The 26,285-nt window shown below is 42.0% G+C and overlaps 2 protein-coding genes across 8 annotated transcripts in view; one reads left to right on the top strand and one right to left on the bottom strand.

Annotated features, from left to right (window-relative positions):
• The first annotated feature begins 1,492 nt into the window (after positions 1 to 1,492).
• ZNF830 (zinc finger protein 830) lies at positions 1,493 to 25,491 on the top strand. Of its 2 annotated transcripts, none has more exons than XM_008169333.4 (10): positions 1,493 to 1,655; positions 2,774 to 2,873; positions 6,756 to 6,879; positions 10,989 to 11,022; positions 13,715 to 13,920; positions 14,420 to 14,510; positions 15,012 to 15,075; positions 21,287 to 21,367; positions 22,710 to 22,786; positions 25,058 to 25,491. In XM_008169333.4, exons 1-10 carry the CDS (start codon positions 1,537 to 1,539, stop codon positions 25,239 to 25,241), a joined length of 1,080 nt encoding a protein of 359 aa, XP_008167555.2. In that variant the 5' UTR covers positions 1,493 to 1,536; the 3' UTR covers positions 25,242 to 25,491. The 2 variants fall into 2 exon arrangements, with proteins under 2 accessions (XP_008167555.2, XP_065440108.1); XM_065584036.1 differs by having other exon boundaries at positions 1,493 to 1,659; positions 2,778 to 2,873.
• The window catches only part of LOC101951432 (poly(rC)-binding protein 3-like), a 737,225-nt gene continuing 732,312 nt past the window's right edge, over positions 21,373 to 26,285 (bottom strand). For all 6 annotated transcript variants that reach the window (XM_065584029.1, XM_065584026.1, XM_065584032.1 and 3 more), the window contains one exon: positions 21,373 to 22,261. In XM_065584029.1, coding sequence (XP_065440101.1) covers positions 22,201 to 22,261 — 61 coding nt within the window. In that variant the 3' untranslated portion in view covers positions 21,373 to 22,200. The remainder of the gene's footprint in view (positions 22,262 to 26,285) is intronic.

The raw sequence follows: 26,285 nt of genomic DNA, 5'->3' as shown, positions 1-26,285 counted from the left end.
GCGCCTCCCTGTCTTGCCATCCTGGATTTGAGCCCACAGGTTAGTGAAAGGGAGCGCCCAGAACCAGGGGGAAGAGGGCAGTCACCTGACCTGAGTTCAGTGCTGCAGGGAGCCAAGAAAGTAGATTTAAAAAGAAAAATCCACTAGCCGGACCCCTTCCCACCCGCTTCCAAGGTTTGATTTCTGAAAACACCTGGGCAGCTAACCCCAGGCCAAGCCAGAGGAAGGAGTAAAGGGGAACCAAAATCAAGCTAGCTCCACCTTTGATCCTGTAGTAAGGGCTTCATCTCTGGAGATACGGTGACCCCCGCCCCATTGGGGCACATGGCCCTGTCCCATCCCACCCCATCTTCCATCTGTGCAGGCCTCCCCCACCCTGCCCTCATCATTAGCCATCTTTCCCTGCATCACAGGGTGGGCTACCTACCATGGAGCTGCGAGAAAGAACACATTTGGATAAACCAAGCCCTGGCTACTGTGCTCCCCCCTCAAAGTGCGCCTGGCTTTAGCAAAGTACTGAATTAGCCTCCACAAACTTCTTTTCCTCACCTGCAGATTATAGTGATCTCAGTCTAAGACGACCTGGAATGCCATTCCTTTTGAGGACATGCTTAATTGAGATGTAATGACATTGACTTGGTGTGCGAAAGAATGTAGTACGAAGAGCATGGAATGGATTTTATTAACACTATTGAGCTGCTTGGTAGGGTTGCCAGGGGTCCGGTTTTTGACTGGGCACTCTGGCGGCTCTGCTCAGCTCCTGCACCCCAGAGCCCTCACCCCCCCCCACACACACCCAACCCCTGCCCCAACCTGGAGCCCCCTCCCAAACCCTGAACTAGGGTGACCAGATGTCCCGATTTTATAGGGACAGTCCCGATTTTTGGGTCTTTTTCTTATATAGGCTCCTATTACCTCCCACCCCCGTCCCGATTTTTCACATTTGCTGTCTGGTCACCCTACCCTGAACCCTACTTGTGAATGATGTTGTGACTATACACATTGGTGACTTCCGTCACTGACTGTCACTGTAATGGGCAGTGAAAGTCGCTAGATTTGTCACTGGTCACTGACACTTTCTCACTGGGGAAACCACAAAGTCACTAAATCTAGTGACTAAATCTAGTATGTCTTCACTAGCAAAATTAAAGTGTTGCAGCACTGGGAGAGAGCTCTCCTAGTGCTGTAAAAAACCCGCCCCCACGAGGTGAGTAGCTCCCAGCGCTGGTGCCCGGTCTACACTGCCACTTTACAGCGCAGAAACTTGCAGCCCTCAAGGGGGTGTTTTTTCACACCCCTGAGCGATCAAGTTGCAGCGCTGTAAAGTGCCACTGTAGACAGGGCCTAAGCTGAATGAAGGGGCGGGGCCTATACACAGCCCCGCCCCCTCGCTGGAACGGGGGTCGATCCCCTCGGCAGAGCTCCCGCCCCGCTCTAGGTTCTGGCCTCGCCCCCTTCGCCGACCTGGCAGGGGGAAGGGGCGGGGCTTAGCGGCTCCTACAACGGAAGTGGCGGCTGAGGTATTTCCGGGACAAGATGGCGGCGGGGCCGGGCTCGGAGCGGAAGCTGGTGCAGCAGGACGAGCTGCGGCGGCTCATGCGGGAGAAGCAGCGACAAAGCGCCGGGAAGAAGCGAATCGAGGCGCCGTTCGCTAAATATCCTTTCCCGGCCCTCCCCGGGCTGCCCTGGAGCTTCATCGGCCTCGCGTCAATAGCGCCGGGGCTGGTGCCTGGCGCGGGGACTGTGTGTCCGGCCCGCGGTGTCTCGCTCTCAGCCGGTGCCGGGTTGGTCCGCGCTGCCTCCCCCCGGTTATTAATAAAAATAACAAAGATCCCGCCCAGACTCAGGGTCCCGCCGCCGGCCTCCCCCAGGCCTCTGGCTGCCCCGCGCTGGGTCGGGAACAAGCCGGGACCCCTCTGGATTCCCACTGAAAGCCCCGAGTTTGCGATGCTCCCCTCATGCCCGAAACACAAAAACCGTCGTGCGGCCCAGGGGAGCCCCGCCACCGACCGCCCCCTTCCTCTCTTCCCCCCCCCCCCCCGAACAGCGACCGGCGAACAATCGCAGTGCGAGGGGCTGGTTTCCTTAGCAGTGGGGTGAAGATCTGAAGGGATTGTTACACCCGAGGAGGAAAACCTCCTTCAGTTTTGTTTGTTTATGCTTTGCCCTTCACCAGCTGGGACAGCGAAGCTGCCAGTCAGTTTCACATTTCTTTAGTCATAAACCCTAATCCTGTATCACCATCTACAAGCACTTGCCCCGTCTGAAATCTCATTAAAATCAGGGCAGCTCTGCACAAGTGCAGTGGTCTGTGCTATTAGATCATGATATAGAATGAAAGCTGTAAATTATAAATCTTGTCTACTTGAATGCATCACAAATACTTTGAAATTACACATCTACCCTTGTACCATTTCATGTTCTAGTAGTCGTCCTGCAATGACACAGTGGCTCCTAAACTTTATTGGTTCACGTACCATCTTACAATATTGTTTTGAAATGAATGGCTGGTACACCAGTGGTAACACAATTTGGGCACTCCTGCCTAGCACAATATAGTGTTTTGCCTTTAAATTGAAACACTTCTTTCAGGATAAAACCCTGAAATGCAATAGTAATGGAATGTTTTTAAGAATACTTACGTTGTGGGTTTCACTCCCTCAGCGTGCCTTTGAAAATAGTGTTTTAAAAGTGTCTGCAAATTGGAATTTCAGAATTATAATTTTGAAGGTTATGTGTGATCCTGAAATATTTCCTCAACTTCAAAATGTACATATAATCGTTTAGGGCACTTAAGCTGTACGTTGTGCAACACCCAGATTAAGGGTGAACTTTTGTGGCAAACACACATACTAGGGAAACAACACAAAGAGGTAAGTCTTTGAAGATATAACAAGATTTATGAGAACAATTTGTAATCTTTGTGTTTGAGTAACTTGTACAGATTCTAGATTAGATAGCAGGTGTGATGATGGGAACTTGTACCATTTAAAAAAAGAGTGTGCATTGATGAAGTGATAGTGGCACTCCATCTTTTGGGGGAGTGAGCCGTCAAGGCAAGTCATGAATGCAGGTGTTTAATAACTATTATGACATTTACAGGGCTATATATGGAATCTATTTGCAAATTGTCAGTAGGTGTCTATTTGTAATTTAGGGTAATGGCTACACTTCAATAAGTGGCCCATGTCAGCTAACTTGAGATTGCAATTTTATAGTCCTTCAGCCAGTGTAGATGCACGAGCTGGAGCCCAAGCCCGCATACCTATACTGCAATTTTATGGCCCCACACGCCCGAGTCAGCTGACACCGGGCCAGACACAGGGTTTTTTTTGCATTGTAGACATACCCTTGAAAACATTTTCTGTAACTTTAAAATGTAAACATCTAACAACTGTATGTGTCAGGTTAGCTGAACTCCCAGGTGATAGGTACTTGATTTTGTAAGGGGTATTGTCAAGGTACATTCACATTAGGAAAAATGGTGGGCTTTTTTTTTTTTTTTAAACCATGTATTAGCTAATACACAGTGACTAATGTGGTAAAATCCTAGTGTGGGCAAGACAGCTTGTTTTTTTCACTTATGTTAGCAGGTATGCCTCATGGATATCTTGACCCGCTAATACATGTGAAAACTACAAGCTGCCTTATCAATACTAGGATTTTAGCATGTATTTATTACTTTGTGTTAGCTAGCATGTGGTTTAGCCCCCCCCCCCTTTTTTTTTTTAAGTGAAGGCAAGGCCTTAGTGAAACAAGGAGCTGGCTCTTATATTGGTGGAGTGCTAATAATTGATGGCTTTAGGCTCGGTCTTGGATATAAATGCATTTTAAAAAAATTGAGTCTGTCTTGTACCAATCAAAACAGCTACTACTGTTTATAGAAAATTCAGAGATTAAACTAAGTAGTTCAGATATCATGAATAAGCCTTTATGGAAGTTATGGATTCTTTGATTCATCTCTTTAAACAGAATATAACGATGTGACTTTTGGGGACTTATGCATGTGTATATTGAGTAGTCATGATTGAATAAATTTCACTGAGCTGGCACATGAGAAACTGGGTTGCATGGGAAGGTAAAAATCTAAAACTAAAAGTACTGGGTTGTCAGAGAGACATGGATTCTGTGATCTGTTGTCTATCGTGTGGCATTTTTAAAGTGAAAACTTACATAGCTGATGGTGTCTGTGCACTTCTGCTGCCTTTTTCTGAGCAGAAAAGCAGCACTTAAGAGATAGCTGCAGGTTTCTCCTGTGTTCTCCTAGCACTACCTCTGCTGTGACACTGAACTATAGGTGCTGATGGTTTTAAACTATTAATTGTTAGTAAATTATTTTAAACTCTTTAAATTCCCCTTGTTTCGCAGTTAATACTTCTGGCTTTTTTTTTTTTAAACCATTAATAGATTACTTTTACCTTTTCTTTCCCAAGATGAGACCATGATTTTTCACGTAGCTTAACATGACAAACTACTAGCTCTAGTAATGAGTATGTTGACTATCCTAAAATAAGTGCACCTGTTGCGTACTAGGTATATGCAAGAGCAAGAAATTGGAGGATGAATTTCGTGCATCTGAAATTCAGACTTTCCCATGAACAGCCATGATTCTAGTAACACTGTATCTGAGTTCTTGTTGCTGTCAAGAGATGATCTTTTTCTTCTTGTTTATTTTGTTTTTGCTGAGCCTCTATTTTTTTTATCTCAGGATAGAATTTACAAATGTTTTTTGTAATAACTGTGCAAAGGAGAATGCAGTGGTCTAACTTCAGGTCTCTTGAACCTCTGTTAATAAGTTAAAGACTCTTTACTTAGAAGCTAGCATGTGGCTATATTATAGCATAATTCTCATTTATAAAAAGAAAATTATGCTATATATGTATTGCAGGTGGCAAATAATCTCACTACCACCTAATGTTGTTTTTAAAAAAGATCTAGACCTCAAGCACTCCTTGTAGCAAGGCAGAAAAACAATTTTATTTCCAATTTTTAAGAGGGTATATACTAACAGATAATGGCATGTGAACAGATTAGAGAGAGAGATGCAGGAATATATAATTTGATTCAATAACATTTATAATTTCTTTTATACTTTTATTTTTTAAATTTAATCCCAATCCTGATGTGTAGATTTAAAAAAAAATATATTGCTTTGAGTCTGATGTGATTGCTGTCTTGAGGTTTTAGAATGTAATGCATTGTTTTGGTACAGACCCTGACAGATATCTGAAACTCAAATTTTTCCAACCCTATCCATAGGGTCCAGTAATGGTGACTTGTGATGTGGACACTTCTCTTTTAGGAACTGAAGTGAACCTGTCAACTCATTTCACGCAGGCCACTAAAGGGCCATCAGATGATAGCAATTTTAGGCAGTACTGACCTGGATCATGTTTAAATCAATGATCTAAAGGTGAGAGACCCCACTGTCAATCTCGTGAGCCATCATGCCTGTTCATTTTTTTAAAAAGTGATTACATCATCAATCCTAACATTTATTGTATAGCATTACAGTACCTACAACCATTGAAGTACCTGTAGCTTTGGGCAGGTCTACACTACTGCTTAAGTCGGTCTAATTTACATCATTTAGGGGTGTGAAAAAGACACCCCTGAGCGACGCAAGTTACAGCGACCTAAGCACTGTTCACACCAGCGCTATGTCAGCAGGAGATGCTCTCCCACCAACATAGCTTCCGCCTCTCATGGAGATTGAGTAATTATGCTGATGGGAGAGCGCGCTCCCATTGGCATAGAGTGTCTTCACCAGATGCGCTACAGCGGCACAGCTGCGTTGGTGTAGCTGCACCGATGTAGTGCTTCTAATGTCGACCTGCCCTTTCATTCCTTACTTCAGCTTAGATCAGTAGTTCTCAACCAAGGATACGTGTATCCCTGGGGGCACACAGAGGTTTTCCGGTGGTACATCAACTCATCTAGATATTTGCCTAGTTTTACAACCAGCTACGTAAAAAGCACTAGCGAAGTCAGTACAAACTAAAATTTCATATAGACGATGACTTGTTTATACTGCTGTCTATATTATACACTGAAATGTAAGGGCTATATTTATATTCCAACTGATTTATTTTATAATTATAAGGTAAAAGTGAGAAATTAAATGATTTTTCAGTACTAGTGTGCTGTGACGCTTGTATTTTTATGTCTGATTTTGTAAGCAAGTAGTTTTTAAGTGAAGTGAAATTTGGGGTATGCAGTCACACTAGTGGAAGGGGTACGTACAGTAGTCTGGAAAGGTTGTAAAGCCACTGCCTTCATTACCTCAGTTGTTGTAAGCTTGATTATGTCAATTTCAGTGTTTCAGAGGTGTGCATGTTGTGAAAATGTGTTCTGTAACTTATTAAAATAAAGGTTTCTAAATATTCTGAACTTTAAACTCAAGGCCTGGTCTACAAGTATAACAAAGTGGAAAATAGGAAATTAGGTCGGTATAACAACATTGCTCGGGGGTGTGAAAAATTGATGCCCCTGAATAATGTAGTTAAACTGACGTAACCCCTGGTGTATACAGTGCTAGATCAACCTCAGCCTATCTACCACCTCGGGGAGGTGGATTACGTACGATGACGGGAGAACCCCTCCTGTTGGTGTAGGTAGCGTTTTCACTCAAGCGCTACAGTTGCGCCACTGCATAGCTTTAAGTGTAGACAAGTCTTAAGCCAGAGTAATTTTTGAGGTTTTGAAAAGGAGTCTCTTGAATTTTATTTGCTGATTCAAACTTTTTTTTTAAACAGAAAATTGCAGAGTTAAAAGGTGCTAAACCGACAGTGCCTGGGCCTACAATTAGCATATCATCATCTCATCCTGCCAAAAGAAAAGTTTCTGACACAGAAAACCAAGAAGTAAAGAGAACAAAAGGTAAAGCAATACATTTATTCAGTATTTGCAGTACTGCTGAACTGTAATCTGACTTTCTATGTCTTGAATGATTTTCTCCTTTATGAGAGAGACAAAGTGGGTGAGAGAATCTCTCTATGGACCATCCTCTGTTGGTGGAAGGTACAAGCTTTCAAGCTACACAGAGCTTCTTCATGTCTAGGGAATAAAAGATAAAACATCACGTTCATTGTCTCTCTCATAATCTGAGACCAACAGGGTTACTGCAACACTTTCTCCTTTATGGAAGGGGGAGAAGGCAGGTACTCTGACTTTTCTGTTGATGTTAATTTTATTTATAGGTATATGAAATTAAGGTAAATGTGTTTTGTTTTTATGGAAACAAATGTGATTTAAAATTTGATATCAATGAAGCTATACTTCCACACTTCCAAAAATACTAACTGTAATATATTTTCCACTGTTCTGACAGAAGCAATTTTCTTAACCTTCACTTTGTTATACTAGCTAATGGCCTTACTGTGACTGAGGGATGAATAAGGGCTAGATCCTGCAAATGGCTTTGCATGATTGTAGGAGTTGAGACTTTGCACATACCCATTTCTGTAACATTTGTAGTAGTATCATATTAACTCAACATGATGTCATGATTAGGGCCCTACCAAATTCATGGCCATGAAAAATGCATCAGGACTGTGAAATCAGATTTACCCCATGAAATCTAGCTATGGTGGGGGAGGGGCAGAGCTGGGGGCATCCAAGCCAGGGGCTCCTACCGTACACCGGGCTACATTGCTAGTCCCAGTGGGGCTGGGGAGAGATTCCTCTTCCCCTGCATGAACGTGCTCAGGGAGAGATCAGACCCACCTCCGGGAACCTACCTGGCTACAAGAAGCTCCGTGGCTGGTGCCTTCAGAGCTGGGCTTTTCTCCTTTACGTCATTTCTGCACTGCCTTCAGAGCTGGGCTGGGTTCTGAAGGCAGCTGCCGGAGAGGTTCCCAGAGGTGAGTCTGATCTCCTCCGTACTCCTGAGGGCGCCCCAGCAAGGGGCTCTTAGCTGGTAGTCCCAGCCAGGCTGGGGAGGGACGGGACTTCCTCTTCCCCTGCACGGCTGCTCGTGGTGGGAGATCTGACCTACCTCTGGGAACCTCCTCTGGCTGAATGAAGGCAGCAGCTGCGAAGCTTCCAAGCTGGGCTCTGAAGAGGTTGATTTGATCTGTCCCATGCCGCTAGGAGCTTCTAGCTGCTAGTCCCGGCTGGGAAGGGACTTCCTCTTTCCTTGCACTCTCAGGCACTTCCCCTGGCTGCAGGAAGTTCCGTGCCCTCCCCCTGCTTGTTTACTGCCCCCATCGCTCCGATGCTGTGGGGGGAAGGGGTCATTGTGCTCCTTTCAGATGCAATTATTAGCTTGTTTCAAGAACTTGACAGGATTTTTTTGATTGACGCTTTAGGGCAGCAAATAAAAGTCAGGGCTCAACTCACTGATTGCTAGATATGGGCATTGGGGTGGTTTTTTAATGTAGTGATCTCAATTGGTAGCCTACCGGAAGACAAGTGAAATTACTTTAAAATGAGTGTCCAAAGTAAATCAAAAAATCTCTATAATCGTTACTGCAGCGGATCGTGTGAAAGAGTTTGGAAGTCAAATTCTACATGCCGATGGTGACAAACTATTTTGTACAAGCTGTAATGTTTCGACAGAGAACTCTGAGACCCATCATTTATTTAGAATGGAACTTGTGGATGCATTTGCAAGTGCTAATATACCGTTGGAAAAACTTGATCACCCAAAGCTGCATGAATTCATTCAACGGGACGTACAAAATTCCGGTTGCTTACCAAGTGCGAATAAGCTACAACAGGACTACCTTCCAAAGGTTTTTGCTGCACATTTTGAGAAGAGGAAGTCTCAAATTAATTCATATGAATCTTTTGCAATTATTTCTCATGAGTCCACTGATGAGCAAGACAACTATGTACTGCACAGTCTGTTTGATTTTATTTCTGAGAAGACCGAAGATATACAGACAGGAAAGCTAACAGTGCTCGTCGACTACGTTTACTTGGATGCTGTTAACTACATTACGATGTAATTAAAACCATTTCAAAATACAGTGCAGACTTTGTCAAAGTATCCGCTTTCAAAAGTGACAATGCAACTTACATGACGAAATCTTTCAAATCTCTTCTCCGAGGTCTAATGCCAAAAGCTGTCCATATTACATGTAATGCACCTAGAATTTCTCATGTCAGTGAGCTGTGGTGATGAGTTTGGTGAATTTGATAAACTGGTGAGCTACATTAAAAAATCATTAAACGCTGCCCTAGCCGCAAACTTTGATACAGGCAGCACATTGCAAGCATTACCGAAATGACATAAATCGGGGAACAAACAATTGCACTACCCCCAGAGCCAGCAATTACTTGTTGGAATTCCTGCTTTTGGGCTGTACAATATCATGCAGCTCACCTGAAGTACTACTCAAGAGTTCATCTCAGAAGAGCTCACACTGACACCAAAAACGCAGGTTTTAACAGACCTTTCAACTCTTCTAAACAATGCACAGCCGAATGAGGAAGTTCAGTTCATTGCCAAGATTGCCACAGGACTGATGGACTTAATCACTTGATTCGAATCTCAATATGTCACAGTCCACCGAGCTTAAAACAAAGTAATGGATGTACTGTTCTGGGCTGAAGCACAGTCAAACGAAAATCACTCTGAGAACGCTGAGTTAAATGCCAGTGCTCAGCAGGTGTTTTCTTGCATGACAAAGAAGCTCAGAAAATACTACTGCTATGGGGAACCGTCAAGCAATGTAGCAAAAATGGCGCAAAAGTTTCAACAATCTGCAGCAGGGTTCCTAAAAACTGTGCGTATTTTTGACCCTGCACAAATGCACCTGTTGATGGTGGATTTAACCTTGCTTAATGCAATTCCTGGCTTTGACAAGAATTGTAGGCTGGAGATTCCTGCTTACGAAAAGATTGCAAAAGAAGTGGACTGTACTTTGCCTATGCTACAGTTTTGGAACTCAGTGGAAGGCAGAATCCCCCACCTTGCAAGGCTATCTCGGCACTGTCTGACAAGTCCAACAAATTCCATGAATGCAGAGAGAGCCGTGTCTAAGCACGGACAGGTGTTTTCGGTGCAGGGACAGAATGAAGAAAGGCACAGTTGCTGGATGCTCTGAGAGTGGCCGTGCAGGCGAAGAGGAAGTCCTGTCCCTCCCCAGCTGGGCTGGGACTAGGAGCCCCCAGCTGGAGGGCTCCCAGCAGCATGGGAAAGATCAGTTCCACCTCTGGGAGACTCCCCCAGCTGCACGGAACTCCATGGCTGCTGCCTTCAAAGTCCAGCCCAGCTCTGAAGTGAGGGTGGCAATCCCATTGACCCCCCTCTCCCCCTTTTGGGTCAGGACCCCCACGGTCACAGCACCCTGAAATTTCAGATGTAAACATCTAAACCCCTGAAAGTGACTATTTTTTAAAATCCTATGACTGTGAAATTGACCACAATGGATCATGAATTTAGTAGGGCAATAATCATTGTATAAGGTGTATATTTCAATTTGGGTATTTTTATGTGGAAAAGTTGATTACATAATACTGATTTCTGATTGTTGGAGTATACAGCAGGGGGGATCCGGCGGCAAGAGAGAGCCCCGCCGCTCCCGGTCACCGCGAGTGGCAAGAGGGAGCCCCGCTGTTCCTAGCCACCAAGGGCTGCAAGAGGGAGCCCTGGAGCTTCTGGCTGCTGCAGGGGGGGGACCCCAGCAACTCTCAGCCAGGGTGGGCAACAGGGAGGATCCCCAGAGCTCCCAGCTGCCGCAGGAGGCAGGGGGGACCCCTGCAGCTTGGAGCCGCCAGAGGAGAGAGACCCTGGAATCTCCAGTCCCTCCCCTCCCCCACAGCTGCCCAGGCTATCCATTTTGTCATGTGTATTTTTAGTAAACGTCAAGGACAAGTCACGGGCTTCCATAAATTTTTCACTATTGCCCATGACGTTTACTAAAAATATCCGTGACAAAAATTTAGCCTTACTCATCATTATAAATATAATTTTTATTTTGTTTTTCTCATCTTTTGTTTAACAGCAAAGCAGTCATAATTGACTCTTGACCATTTTGCAGGTTCAGATGACCAGCCACAGACTTCTGCGTCTGGGTAAGTAGATCCTTTCATTTACCTATTTGTGCAGCCTTTTGCCAGCTAGTCCTTTTTGTTTTTTTTCCCTTTACCCTACCTCTGCACCTGCTGTGGGTAAGGATGTAGACACCATGAGCCCCTCCCTCATATAGTCTTGACCTGGGCGCAGACCCATAGTTTAGCAGCAACTTTTTCAGCTGTGTGAGCAAGATAAAAATCACAGGAGTGACTCAGAACCAGTTAGAAAACAAGTATTCCCTTACTGTCATTACAGGGCTATACTTAGTGATGAATGTACAGTCTTGCCCTAAGAGCTCAAAGCACAAATCTTAATCTTTTTATGTTTTTGTAGAGAAAATTCTAGTTAAATTTTAGAATCATTTTAGTCATTCTATTGCTGTTTTCTAACCTGGGGGTAGAGGGTGAGGAGAGAAATATTTGAGGGTGAGGAAAGCTATGTGACACCAGATGACACCCTGCTGAAAACATACTTGAAAGCTGCCTGCTTTGCGCCCTGCTCCTATGGTGACCTAGAGGAATGCAGTCCCAGGTAGGAACTTGACAATACATGTTTCTCTTGTTTGCTCTGATTGTGCTTAGCTGCTAGAGCATACAGTATGCTGTCTGGCCCTACATAGCTGCAAATGGACAGTTACTTACCCAACCCAAATAAATCTGTTAGTCTTTAAGGTGCCATCGGACTCCTTGTTGTTTTTGTGGATACAGACTAACACGGCTACCCCCTTACCCAGCTTTAGTGGAAGCTACAAAATGAGCGAAGTGCAGTATAAGTTAGCAAGCTTAAAAAAAACACATGGGAAAGAAAGAGGCGTAAAAAGATAGGCAGCATGAGAGAAAATGAAAAAAAGATGATGAAATGGGACATTGTGTTGTGCTTCCACACTGATGTCTGTTTCTTTCTAACATGTTTCCCTCTATAGAAAGTTTTGGATCAGATAAGTATACATTGAACCTCATCAGGCGACAAGTACTGCCTGTGAGATAATGGAGTTTACCCTTCAAATGTTATAGAGCTCAAACCTGGTTGTCAATGTCACTTTTCTGAAAAAGCTCAAGAAGAGAGACTGAGCTCATCTCGACTGAGACAGCCTCTTGGGGTATGTCTACACTGCGTTTTAAAACCCGTAGTAGCAAGTCTGAGGCCAGGCCTACAGAGTCAGGCTCGTGCTGTATTGTTAAAAACATCCATGTAGATGTTCAGGCTCAGGCTGGAGCTCACCTCCCTTCCTGGACTTCAGAGCCTGAGCTCCAGCCCGAGCCACAGTGTCTACACTGCTTTTTTTTTAGTGCCTTAGCATGAGCCGCCTGAGTCTGTAGACCCAGGCCCTCAGACTTGCTGCCATGGGTTTTAAAATGCAGTGCAGGTGTGCCATAGGCAATCTGTCAGAGCGAGACTGGACTTGTCCTTTGCCGGGTAGTGTTTGCTCAATCTTATGCTGAGTACTCACAGAAATTATTCGTAGAATTACACAGTTGTGGAACTTGTATTTCTTTAAAATTTGTAGTCATGGGTGGCGGGTATCAAAGGCCAGGGGAGGCTGAGCCTCTCCAAACAGCCCTGTGTGGCCCTGCCCATGCTCCATCCTCAGGCCCCCTCCTTCCTGGTGCTATGCTGCGGTGGGTTCTTTCCCTGTGGTCCCAGGCTGGGGCTAATGGGAGCTGGCTTGTGGCCAGGGACTCCGCCCTGTTCTTTGCGGCAGGGTGGGGGCCTGTGCCGCCTGCCCAGCTGGCGCTCTGGGTCTGGAGGGTGGGGCACCACCTGCCTGGCACTCTGGGACCGGGGGCACTTGGGTGGCCAAGAGTTTGGGGGGGAGGGGCTCTGGTGGGCGGGGCCTCAGGCAGAAGGGGCAGGCAGGGCCGGAGGCTGGCTAGCCTCCCCAAGCCTAGAGTTCACCTGCCACCCACGTTTGTAGTGATATCAGTCACTGCAGTGGCTATTTTTAAAAGGTCCTGTTTCCATGGTATGTTACATTATCATCTTAAAAACACGAAGGCCGACGTTTTCTATCTTGAATGCTAAAGTTATGTTTCAAATCCATATTTAGGTGCCTAAATATGTGATCTGAATTTTCAGAGCTGCTGAGCTCTTACTGACTTCAGTGTGTGGGTGCTCAGTACCTCTGAAAATCAAGCCTTTTATTTAGATGCCCAGCTTTGAAAATGTGGGTCTCAGTCTTAATATTGGAAATGGGTGAGATGTAATACGTATGGAAAATAAAGAACAGTTTATTATAATTTTATGCTACCAAGGTTTAGGTAACTTTAATAGAACTGCTTTATCATGAGTATCTTGTCTTCCCTGTATGTAAAGTATATGCACATTGCTTTGTGAATATGAAACTGGTATCTGAATTCATGTAGCTTCAGGGGACATGATAGGGCAGTTACACTTTGGTGTGGTGTTTTTTTTTAAAACCCTTCTGTTCTACAGATTCTAATACAGAATTAGTACAATAAATGTGTTTGTAGCACTGACCTGACCATATCTGGTGAGCTTAAAAAGAAAACAACAATTACATGTTGGTTTCTAGGTGGTGGTTATTTTATATTACACCAGCAGGCACGCTGTTCAGTATATTGCATTATCTGTAGGAGATGCTTAGGGTTCACAAAGTAACTGTATTTCAAACACTGTTCTGTAACTGATTTTGTTAAAGTACAAATATTTATATCTTGTGTCCTTTCCTAGGCTACCCACAGATTTTTTTGATAAAGCAGAGCATGCAGATACAAAAGCATTGCCTTCAAAGGGTCCAGGTCCCAGTTTACTGACAGGAGATTATGATGATGAGGAGGAAGAGGAAGAAAAAGACAATACTAGCAAACTACCCGGTGTGCAAAAAATTGAAATTCCACCCACAGCTCAAGAAACAGTAGCTAATGCTCTACCAGCAGGTAACTTTGGATTGTAAAATATAAAATTCAGTAAGAAGAAATTGTTGACTATTTTATTGTCAATTATGCTGGTAGGTATTTTATAATTATTAGACATTTGAAATAGCACTGATGGGTATGTTCTGTTTGGGGTTTTCTCCTTGTTAATTTTCTTATCTGGTATATTTATGGAAGTATGATTTTTGTCAGGTGACTGTGCTAAAGTTACCCATGTGAAAAAGATTCTTGCCAATGTATGTCATTATACAATATTTTCCTAGTATCCCAGTAATTTTATGTTCCAATTATCTTTCATTGCAGTGATGTTTGTAGAATTAAAATATGTAATAATGTGTACAACATACTAATTATTTGAGCCACCTGGTGGAGTATTGACTGGCTAGTTTTGTTTCTTGATTAACACAAATGGTACTAATTTAAATTCCTCTTTAGTCAAAACTTTAGAAGCTTGAACCATAGATCCCTTTGTACATAAGGTTGTGCGTGTCTTTTCTTGTAGATTTCTTTGACAACAAAACGACAGCTGCTCCCATAGTCTCCCATTCAGGGTCCATTCAGAAAGCGGAAGTTCAAGAAAAGGTAGTGGAAAGGTAAATTAATCAGATCAAATGTTAAGAGGAAATGCAAATAAGTTTCACTCTTCCAGATAATATACATAACTTTGACCATATTTAGGTCTGTCACTTTGAACAGTTAGAAGATTCGTCTCACTTACAGCAAGCTGTCTTGTTTTAAGCATTCCAAAAGATTTTCAAAAATAGGAACCTAAAGTGATGGGAAAGCATTTGGGTGCTCACTACTTTTGAAAACACCTAGGAGCCTAACTTCCAGCTCTGAGTTCTGGAATATTGACCCAAACCTATTATCTACTCAGCTCCTTGTGTGTTTGATAAGATTTAGCTGTAGAAACAAATTTTGTTGAGATTAACATCTAGCTGGTGCTGCATGTGGAGAAGAAATGCATTTTTTTATATTTCTAGTTCTTCATCAAAAATATACTGGACTTTGCTCTTGACATTTTATCTGTGGAATTAAAGATCAGAGTAATAAGCACTAGATCAAGATAACTGTCTGTTATTTTAACACTTCAGGAAAGAAAACACTGCAGAAGCTTTACCAGAGGGATTCTTTGATGATCCTGAGGTGGATGCAAGAGTAAGAGATCCTTTTGTTTATTTTTCTTCAGACTTAGGGCATTGCTACACTTGCAGATGTAGAGCGCTTTGAGTTAAGCCAGACTTCGTAGAGCGCAGTAGGGAAAGCGCTGTAGTCTGTCCACACTGATAACTGACAGCGCACTGGCGTGACCACATTAGCAGCTCTTGCAACGGCCACAGAGAGCACTGCATTGTGGTAGCTATCCCAGCATGCAAGTGGCTGCAATGTGCTTTTCAAATGGGGGTGGGGTGGGGTGGGGTGGAGTGTGACAGGGAGTGTGTTCTGTGTATGTGGGGGAGGGAGAGTGGGTTTTTGGGGGGCTGAGAGCATGTCAGCATGCTGTCTTGTAAGTTCAGACAGCAACAGACCCCCTTCCCTCCCGCCTCTCTCTCTCTTACACAGCATTCCACAGTAATGGTTGCTTTGTCTCAGAGCAGATAAGCATGCTGGCTGTTAAATGGAGCTTTCAAAGGGCATATCCAAAACAATGACAAGAGTGGCCACTTGACTTAAGGGGATTATGGGACATTTCTGGAGGCTGATCAGAGTGCAGTAATGCAACACCTCATTCACACTGACGCTGAGGCGCTCCAGCGAGGGCGCATTAAACGTTATTCTCCTCGCTGAGGTGGAGTACCAGGAGCGCTCTAGCCATGGAGTCAGAGCGCTGTACGTGCCTTGCCAGTGTGGATGGGTAGTGAGCTAGTGCGCCCGGGGCTCCTTTAATGCGCTGTAACTCGCAAGTGTAGCCAAGCCCTTAGTAATACTCAGAGTAGTGGGTGAACCTTTCAGTCCAAAATAAGTGAGAGTGACTAATTAAATGGTTTCGCGTTGAGGTATGTGGAAGTATTAGAAGCAAGAGGAAGACAAAGGACAGGGTAGGCCCATTACTCAATGGGGGGGGGGGGGGGGAACAATAACAGAAAATGTGGAAATGGCAGAAGTGCTAAATGAATTTTTTTTTTTTTTTCAGTTTTCACCAAAGAGGTTAATAGCAATTGGACATCTAACATAGTGAATGCCAATGAAAGTGAGGTAGGATCAGAGGCTAGAATAGGGAAAGAACAAGTTAAAAATTACTTAGACAAGTTAGATGTCTTCAAGTCACCAGGGTTTGATGAAATACCTCCTAGAATATTCAAGGAGCTGACTGAGGCGATATCTGAGCCATTAGTGATTATCTTCAAGAAGTCATGGAAGATGGGAGAGATTCCAGAGGACTGGAAAAGGGCAAATATAATGCCAATCTATAAAAAGGGAAATAAGGACAACCTGGGGAATTACAGACCAGTCAGCTTAACTTCAGTACCGGGAAAGATAATGGAGCAAATAATTAAGCAATCAATTTGCAAACACCTAGAAGATAATAAGGTGATGAGTAACAGTCAGGATTGATTTGTCAAGAACAAATGGTGCCAAATCAACCTAATAGCTTTCTTTGAGAGGGTAACAAGCCTTTCGGATAGGGGAGAAGCGATAGATGTGGTATATCTTGACTCTATTAAGGCTTTTTATACTGTCTCGCATGACCCTCTCATAAACAAACTAGATAACTACAACGTAAATGGAGCTACTATAAGGTGGGTGCATAACTGGTTGGAAAACCGTTCCCAGAGAGTAGTGATCAGCAGTTCACAGTCAAGTTGGAAGGGCATATCGGGGGGGGTTCCGCAGGGATCAGTTCTGGGTCCGGTTCTGTTCAATATCTTCATCAATGAATTAGATAATGGCAGAGAGAGTACATTTATAAAGTTTATGAACGATACCAAGCTGGGAGAGGTTGCAAGTGCTTTGGGGCAGGGGTTCTCAACCTTTTTCTTTCTGAGGCCCCCCAACATGCTATAAAAACCTCCGCAGCCCACTTGTGCCATAACAACTGGTTTTCTGCATATAAAATCCAGGGTCGGCGTTAGGGGAGTAGCAAGGAGGGCAATTTCCTGGGGCCCCATGCCGCAGAGGGCACCGTGAAGCTAAGCTGCTCAGGCTTTGGCTTCAGCCCTGGGTGATGGGCTTGAGGCCCTGAGCTGCAGTCCCACGTGGTGGGGCTTCAGCTTTCTGCCCTGGGCTCTGGCGAGTCTTATCACCAGCCCTGCGTGGCAGACCCCCTGAAACCTGCTTTTGGCCCCCCAGGGGGTCCCAGACCCCTGGATGAGAACCACTGCTTTGGAGGATTCAAGGAGATCTGGACAAACTGGAGTAACTGTCTGAAGTAAATAGGATGACATTCAATAAGGACAAATGCGAAATACTCCACTTAGGAAGAAACAATCAGTTGCACACATACAAAATGGGAAATGACTGCCTAGGAAGGAGTATTACAGAAGGGGATCTGGGGTTCATCATGGATTACAAGCTAAAAACGAGGGAACAGTGTAACACTGTTGCAAAAAAAAACAACCAACATCATTCTGGGATGTATTAGCAGCGGTGTTGTAAACAAGACACGAGGAGTAATACTTCCGCTCTACTCCATCTTTTGATTAGGCCTCAGGTGGAGTATTATATCCAGTTTTGGGCACCACATTTCAGGAAAGACGTGGCCAAATTTGGGGAAAGTTCAGACAAGAGCAACAACAATGATTTAAAGGTCTAGAAAACATGACCTATGAGGGAAGATTGAAAAAACTGTGTTTGTTTAGTCTGGAAAAGAGAAGACTGGAGGGGACATAACAGTTTTCAAGTACATAAAAGGTTATTACAAGGAGGTGGGAGAAGAATTTTTCTTAACTTTTGAGGATAGAACAAGAAGCACAATGGGCTTAAACTGCACCAAGGGAGGTTTAGTTTGGACATTAGGAAGAACTTCCTAACTGTCGGGGCGGTTAAGCATTGGAATAAATTGTCTAACCTGCTCTGAAAAATCTCCAATGATGAAGACTCCACAACCTCCCTAGGCAAACACCTGTCAGGGATGGTCTAGATAATACTTAGTCCTGAACTGGACTAGAGGACCTCTTGAGGTCCCTTCCAGTCCTACAATTCTATGATTCAATGTATATTAATTTAAGGACATGGAAGGGAAGATTGCTGAGAGTATACAGGGGGTCTGAGCATCCTTTCAGACTGAGTTTATTCTTTTCAGTTATTTGCAATTCAGCTTTCTCATGATTTAAAGGAAGTTTTATTGAGGCTAACATGTCTGCTAGATGTTAGGAGTGAAGATGTAAGTAGATTGCTGTGTGATGTACAATACTAGCCCACTCAAACAGCAAGCTAGTTCTCACCCTTTCTTTTTGCTGCCCTAGTAGAAAACATTTTTTGGCTGAGGGAGAGGGGTCATGAGAGGTTTGGGGCCAAAATCACCATAAAAAGTTGAAATTTTGTTCTGGGTCTAAATTTGCAACATCTTGTATACCAAGTGATGCCCTTATTTTGTATTCACTCGTGAAAATAGCATAACTTGGGTTTTGGAAGATATGCAAGAGAATCTATTTTTATATTTGTGTGTAAAAATGACTGCAAATTTGATAGCTGTGCACATCTGCACACTCTAATATTGCTTTGTCAAATTGGCAAACCATGTAATGGGCTGGAAAATTTCTGGAAAATTATTTTTCTTTTCATTGAACATGTCTCTGTATTGAACATGCCTGAGAATTATGAACACTCTTGGTGTGTTAATGATTTTACCACATGGTTTTTAAAGCAAATACTTGCAGCCGCCTTCTGTCTTAGTGTAAGATGATTCCGTAGATGTTTTTAATGTCTCCTTATTACATGCTTGTATGTGCAGGAGAAGAACTATTAATATAACACCTCAATAATGAATGCTGCTAGAAAGCAGCCTCTTGTTTAATTTTTTGTATCCCTCCTCAATCCCACTCTGATCTTTATCAGCCTGCACCTATTTTATTTTCTCTGGTGAGATGCTTTCAGCATTGGCCATGCCTCTAGGTATGCTTGCATGTGGCGTGCATAATAGCTTTCTTCACGCACCCAGAAATGGGGATACTTAATTTTGAAGAATATAGTTGAGAAGGGTAATGTATTTTTTGTAAGTGATGAATTGCTCTACTGCAGAAAAGTAATTAGAGAGCTTGCTGCTAGAACTGCAGTAACCATGCTTGGCGCCTGAGATGTTAGCCTGGATACTAGGACTGAACACTGGTATCTCAAAACTTACATGTATGCTGTTACCTGCAGTAGCACTAGCATCAATGATATTTTTCCTGCCACTCTACATGAGCCCTGCAGGAGCCAGAAGATGATTAAGAGCTTCATGTTGTCTGCACCAGAATAATGTGCATAGTATAATCCGTAGAGTGCTTAGAAGTTTGATCCATACTTGGAGGAAACTTAAAATAACCATTTATTTTAAAATGAATCCTTTGTGTTGCTGATGTAGATGTGGTGCTAGGGGTTGGGGCTATTGATAGTGGTGTCTAGAGCTGTGATTCGAGTGATGTGCAAGTGAAAGAGGGGAGAGTCCTGCAGGTGATGGTTGCTGTGAGCCAGGGACAGTCTTCAGGCAGGAAGGTCTGCCAATGCATAGGCAGTGCTAGTTAGTGGTCTCTTTGACCCAGGTTCTTAACACAATTCACAAGCATGTAGGCATTGAAAGGAACTGTTGCTTTATTTGTTCGCTGCCAGTGGCACAAAGCTCTTGCTAATCAACTCCTTCCAGTTTAGCTCATATGGAGAGGAGGAGTATCACCACATTGGTGGCACTGTAATCTCAGACTCTGTTACAGTGGTCCTAGGCAGGAATCGCAGACAAAATGTTCAGAGATGCTGCCTGTTTTTGCAATTTTCTCTGGTTTTGTGTTTAAAAAACACAGCTCTTTGAAATCTAGTTTTAATATCAGGAGTTACTAATGCATTTAAATGTTTGATCAGATACACACTTCAAGGAAAAATAATTCTGTCTTGTTAATGTTTAAGTTTATTATAAGAAATACAAATAGTCATGACTTACAAAAGGTAAAACCACAATACGTAACAACAATACAATACGTGTAACCATGATAGGAATAACCACAAAACAGAAATATGGAATGATGGAAGTGTTATATCTCCCAGTATGTAGTTTGCTTTCAAACTCTTCAGTTAATAATTTGACTTATTTCATACTGTTGCATATTGTCTAATCAATCAAGAACAAAGCATGTAAGTGACTGGCCATTTTACATAAGGATTGCCATATTGGCAAAAGACAAGAATGGATAAAAGGAAAAGAAAGCTAAGGTAGAAAGGAGGCTCCACAAGTTATTTTATTCAAACTGTTTAGTTCCTCTTAACTCCATTACTTATCCTAAAGTATCATAGAGTAAAGAATGGTGACCCAGACATTATTAGTCATCAAACACACGATTCATGTCACAACCTCTGGTGAGAGAACTAATTGTGAGTTTTGGGCGTTTCTGTTACAGCCTTTGATTATTTGGTTTATTTGCCAGGATGCTGTGCTACAAGCGCAAGGCATGGCTGTGATCGCCTACATTCCTCGTGCCCTCCATGCGGACCCCAAGCCTGGGCACTCTCTTGTATAGGAAGAGCTAATCTCCCAGCAGACACTACACACCTTTTCTCCCAAGTGCAGGCAGATCCTGTTTCTTCATCCCACTTTAGTTCCAGCATTATTTTTGCAGACAATATTCCCACCATTTCTAGAGTCAGTAGTTAATGTTCGGTATCATTGGAAAGATTGGATTAGAGGTATTAGTGGCAGACAGCTTTAACAGTTCTTATACTAGCCACTAAATTGAAGTATAGGGGCAACAGTCAAGATGGTAATAAAAACTGTGATTTTTAAAGGCAGATATCTCAAAAACCACTAAGACTGGGTTGTGCTGCTCTATGCTATTGGACAGATGGTGATTCACAAACTATAATACCATGCAATGGTAACTGGACATTGAAAACAGTCAAAAATAGAGGCTATCATATTACCAGATAGGCCAGGTTTCTTTCAGCATCCCAAATATCTTGTGCCATCCATTTGTGGTCAGCTGCTTTCCCTCAATATTGTAATCATACATTTTGTACAGGCAGTTGTTTTCCATTTAGGTCTAGAATCAGATTTTTTTCTCCAGAATCATGAAAGATGGCTGTTTGGCTCAAATAATGCATATAAACAAAGCATTTACTTGCTGTCAACTCTTTCTTAGTAAATAGCAGAATATATGTTTTGTTTCTCCTATTGGTTTTAGAATACCAGCGAGAATCATTAGGCAGTTGCTAAAGAAGTTTGGTTTTTCACATTCACTAGGTGCGAAAGGTTGATGCTCCGAAGGATCAGATGGACAAAGAGTGGGATGAATTTCAGAAGGCGATGCGACAAGTCAACACAGTAAGTGATGGAATCTATTTTTATTGCTTCTAAATACGATACATAATTGGAAAAACAGCCATTCATGCAGCTTGGCAGAGTGAGTGACATACTATATTTGTTGACTGCTTGTCACAATGTAATGTGCAGTTAAACATACTTTACAGTTGAGCAAAAGGTCTCTGCATTTTACACTCAAGGAAAAGTTAAGTGGAAAGCGCGTTTGATGACAAACGTCTCTAATTAAATACGCTAGGCTGGATCTAAGTGAGATAGCAGGCACACCTTGACGGTTTCCCATCTGCAGGCAATGGACCATATTCCTAGCTGCTGCTTCAGAAAAGTTGCCTATAGAAACATTTAATTTTAAAATCTGAAAATTACACCTCTCTCTCTAAACATGTTAACCCTTGTAAAAGCTACAAGAGTGTTTGTTTTGTGGTGAATTTAAACTTGACAAAAACACCCCTAAAGTTGGGAATATTTTAGAGGAATTTACACAGAACACATCCTGATTGGCCCCAGTTTTTCTGTATCCTAATTTCTTACTACTTAGAGTTGCATGAAACCTTGTATCAGAGTCAGATTTTACACCTCCCCGATGTACACTGTACAGGACATCGTTGTAGATACTTGGTATTCTCACTTGATGCCTTTTAATGTTTTTAAATTCTTGAATTGAAAATTATTGATCATAAATAACTGCTAAGAAAACTGGTACAGAACAATTTATCGTTACTCGTTAAAGCAATACTACAGATAAAGTAAACTTTCATACAAAAACCAATAGTGGATACATTTTGTTAACATTAACCATTCAAACAGTTCTTCAGCATAAGAAGGAATCTTCTCAGTTATGCGTGGACCATTGGTTGCATAGCCTCTCCCAGACATTCAGATTTGAGAAAGTATATGCTGAAAAAAATAACAGGTTAGAAATACATTGGAATCAAGTGGGTATAGTTAATACTTCTAACAGGCTTACTGTACATAATTGGTAAACACCAAATGTCGGTGTATATGTTCTGTTGCATCTTAAGCCTTTTGATGGATTATTTGGTTTTATATTCTGTTTCAAAACAATATTTAATATTGAACTAAAAAATTCAAAAGGAGAAGGAGCTAGACTGCTTAGGGATTTGGTGTAGCATTTTGTTCTGTCCTTTTCACTGAACTTTAGCACAAGTCACAAAGACTTTTCCTGTATGTCCTGTTAACATACCTCTTGGAGGAGGGAAGGTCTACATAGGATTGTGACTTTGTTACAGCATACATTAATCTCTTGCTTTTGTTTCCAGTACTGCTCTTTTACTGAAAAAAAGATTGAATGGGGCTTAACTTATTCACAACTTTTTTGGTTTAGATTTCAGAAGCAATAGTGGCAGAAGAGGATGAGGAGGGACGTTTGGATCGTCAGATTGGAGAAATTAATGAGCAGATGTAAGTAGATCAGTCTTTCTCAAACTTTGCGTTCTGCTCCCCCTCACCCACTCCTACCCCCCGAGAATGGGTCTATATGTGAATAGACTCTGACTGCATGACATTTCATTTGTAACCTGCCATGGCAATTCTTTTAAATATTCACTGATCAAAGTGTTTGAATTTAAAAAACAGTTTGTTTCCTGACAATGGTTAATTTGGGCAGCAGCACTAGACGGGTGTTTACTACGACAGACTGCACTGGGAGCTCTGAAAACAGTAGGTAAGGGCAGAGGCGTGCCCAATAAACTACAGGAAGAGATCAAATTTAATTAAATCCTTTGAACAAGGTTCATTTTTTTTCTACGCTCCATCTGTGGATTCTGCATCATGTAGAACTCCGGTGAACTGACTGTATCTGATAACTAAACTCTTAAGCAGCTTTTAGTAGACTGAACAAAAAATTAGGAACATAATTTTCATATGGAGATTCCTGTCTTAATTCTTGGTGACAACCTGGGCCCTTGCTTCTCATGACATTTATTTGAAAATGTTTGCTGAATGATGTACCTTATCATGTGAACCCTCACTAGCTGCAATGTTCCATTGAAACAGTTGGACACACATTAGTCTAAGCTTCAGCAAGATCAATGAATACAGCTTAGTTTGACACTTTATGGTGCTGAAAATCAGTCACTTTGCGTTTACATGTACAATTCATACAAAGCTATTGATGGAAAGCAAAGGAAAAGACGTTTTGTTTGTTAAAAACTAGCAGCCATCTTTTAGCGAAAAGGAGATGTTCACACTGAAGCAGTAGTTAACCAATGTGGCAGATTTAGCAGCTACTTAGATGGTATTAATGATCATATCAAAGTCAAGTTGCTTTTGGGACTAAAGCTACGACTTCGATAGTGATCTTGTAATTCTGGAGAGAGCTTTGACTAAGAGCTTGAAGGTGTTTAAACAGTCCCTTTTACCATCACAGTTTAAAATCTCATGATTACGTGGGACCAAATTGAGGAATTTGTAGGTAGCTGCGAAGGTTGTTGCTATTGATAATTTATTTTGTCTGAAGTAGAAGTCCATGTGGCCAGACTTTTAGCTTCATGTTATATTTAGAATAGCATATTTGAATGCAGGGAATGTTCTAATAGCCAATGAAGCTTTTTGGAAGCCGTTGTATTTTCTAGAGCAACTCTTTAAATGGAGTAGATCCTCAGTGCTGGGTGGGAGTGCCTCCTGTGAAGCACCTTAGACATTTTGTGTTCAGTTCCAAAAGCCTGTCTTTCAGTGTGTGTTCCAATGGACTTTCAAAATTGGTAATACAACTGAGTGTTGAGAAACGGCCATTGTGGTTCACTCCTCAGCATCAATCCAAAATGGCCTGGTAAAGCTGGTGAAATACAGTTTGGGGAGTGTAAGGTCAACTGCCCTTTAAAACTAATGGTATTCTAGATCAAATGAAGTATCACAAAGTGCAGGTATGCTCTGAAAGTAACTCTCTAAACATGACGTTATGGTGTTCAATGCTTGACTCCATGATTAGGATCCAGATTTAAGCTCTTTTCTCTGTATTGAATCTGCAGGGCTAATAGGAGTGACAAGAAGTAAAAAACATATTGAAATCAAGTAAGCAGAATTTGGTATTTGCGAGGAACAGATCCTGTTCACTAGTAAGAGTTACCATTTTTACATAGTTATTTTTCAGAGTCGAACTGCACTTTAAAGCAAATACAAAATCTGACAGCCAAACACAAGTTCAGAGGCTTACTGTAGCACATGTTCTTTAAGATGGTGAAGTGCCAGGGCTTCAACACCTTGTCAGGCTTCCATTTAAATGTACTACTTCTGTGTGTCATAATGGATAGCAATAAAAATCCATGTGCTCCCCTTTCCACCTCAGGTGAAATAACATCTTAGACAAAAATTGAAAAGACTGGTTTGAGCTTTTTCCTTCTCTACAGAACTTGACCAAGTGGTTTCATATTGTTGATATTTTTTAATTAAATTGTCACAGGATTGAGATTTGATCTGTTGTTGGTTTTGACATCTTTGTAAGAGAAGCTATGACCAAGATACTCCACTTCTTCATTCTGCTTCCACAGGACTACAGCCAAATGTTAAATAATCATATGGGTCTATTGTGAAAGGCTTATTTGAATTTTAATGTTTGTATGTCTTTCAGGTTTTTTTGACAGAAGGAGATGCATTCCCATTATTGTGGGAAAAACAGTTTCTTTAATTGGCAAAGGCCATAAATGTTAACTAACTGTTTTTACCTTTCTACAGTGAATGTTACCGCCGTGTTGAGCTGCTGCGTAACCGCCAGGATGTAATGAAAGATAAATTTAAGGAAGCCATGAGATTAAGAGCAATCCAGGAGAAAGAGGATGAGGATATTGGTAGTGAAGATGAAGGAGAATTGCAGGATTTGCTGTCTCAAGATTGGAGAGTGAAAGGGGCTTTGTTGTAGCATTTCAGTGGCATGCTCAATATTCTGTTGATCTGTGGTATTACTTTTTATCAGAAGACATTTTTGTTAAAATATTTATTTTTAAGAAGGATTTTGCAGATACTAATGAGGTTAACTGTAAAAAGTATGTCCATATCTCTGTAGGTCTAAAATGGAGTATTATTTTGTGTAAAGGTTGTACATTGTAAATGTTTTACAAGTTTGAATATAACTTTCCTATTAAAATTATTATTATAATTTCCTACTAAAATTATTTTAATGAGCAAGTAATTTTATAGTCAGTATAGACTTCTGGGAGTGTAACATATACTAAATCAGTGCTTTGAGTTGTCCTGTGCTGTAGTTCATACCACCCAAGATGACAGTGTATAGTGTTCTTTCAGATAGGAAACTCTGCTTTATCCAGGATGTTTTAGAAGTTACTAGTAAAACGTAGTGTCTGTCGTCCAGTGTTTCACTCTTTCATATGTAAATGACCTAAGAATCCAGAAACATTGAGCAACAGATTATGGAGAAGTTGTTATACTCTGATCTCCTGCCATGCTACAGTGGGCATGCATGTTGCAGAAGATCGTGCTGGACTCAATCTGTTGTTTTCGTTAATGCAGTTACAGATTGGAACATGTGTGAAAACTCTTGAGCAGAGGGATGAAATGGGTATGCAACTTCGAGCATTGCACTGGAAGCCTAGGTGGCGTTGGAAGAATAACTTCAAAATAAACCTAATTTATTTTAGTTGTAAATATTGGAAGCTTTCAAGGAAGCCTTGGAATTCAGTTTTCTTTCTCTCAAGTGTGCAAATGGGTAAATAACATTTTAAAGTTAAGAACCAGTGAACAGGACAAAATTGAGGTAACATAAAAGGGGAGCAAGAAATTTACTGAGATTCAGTATGTACTGGCTAAATTTAGAGCCAGATTCTATTTTTTAAAAATCATATGCTCTTTTAAGCTTTGCAAGCCCCCAAAGCCCTCAGATTTACTGAGCTAGCAGGAACTTCTGAAAATCTGAATGGATTTTTCAGTTTGGTCCCAAGAAGTAGAG

Source organism: Chrysemys picta, chromosome 2, assembly GCF_011386835.1.
Source record: "Chrysemys picta bellii isolate R12L10 chromosome 2, ASM1138683v2, whole genome shotgun sequence".
Lineage (NCBI taxonomy): Eukaryota > Metazoa > Chordata > Testudines > Emydidae > Chrysemys > Chrysemys picta.
The sequence above is the reverse complement of the archived record's forward strand: the minus strand, read 5'-3'. Positions and strand labels throughout refer to the sequence as shown.

Bases quoted from the DNA above. Each gene is read 5' to 3' on its own strand.
- ZNF830 (XM_008169333.4), top strand. From the start codon at position 1,537: ATGGCGGCGGGGCCGGGCTCGGAGCGGAAGCTGGTGCAGCAGGACGAG. The intron at 2,874-6,755 runs GTAAGTCTTTGA...TTTTTTAAACAG, and splicing joins TAGGGAAACAACACAAAGAG to AAAATTGCAGAGTTAAAAGG. The intron at 11,023-13,714 runs GTAAGTAGATCC...GTCCTTTCCTAG, and splicing joins CCACAGACTTCTGCGTCTGG to GCTACCCACAGATTTTTTTG.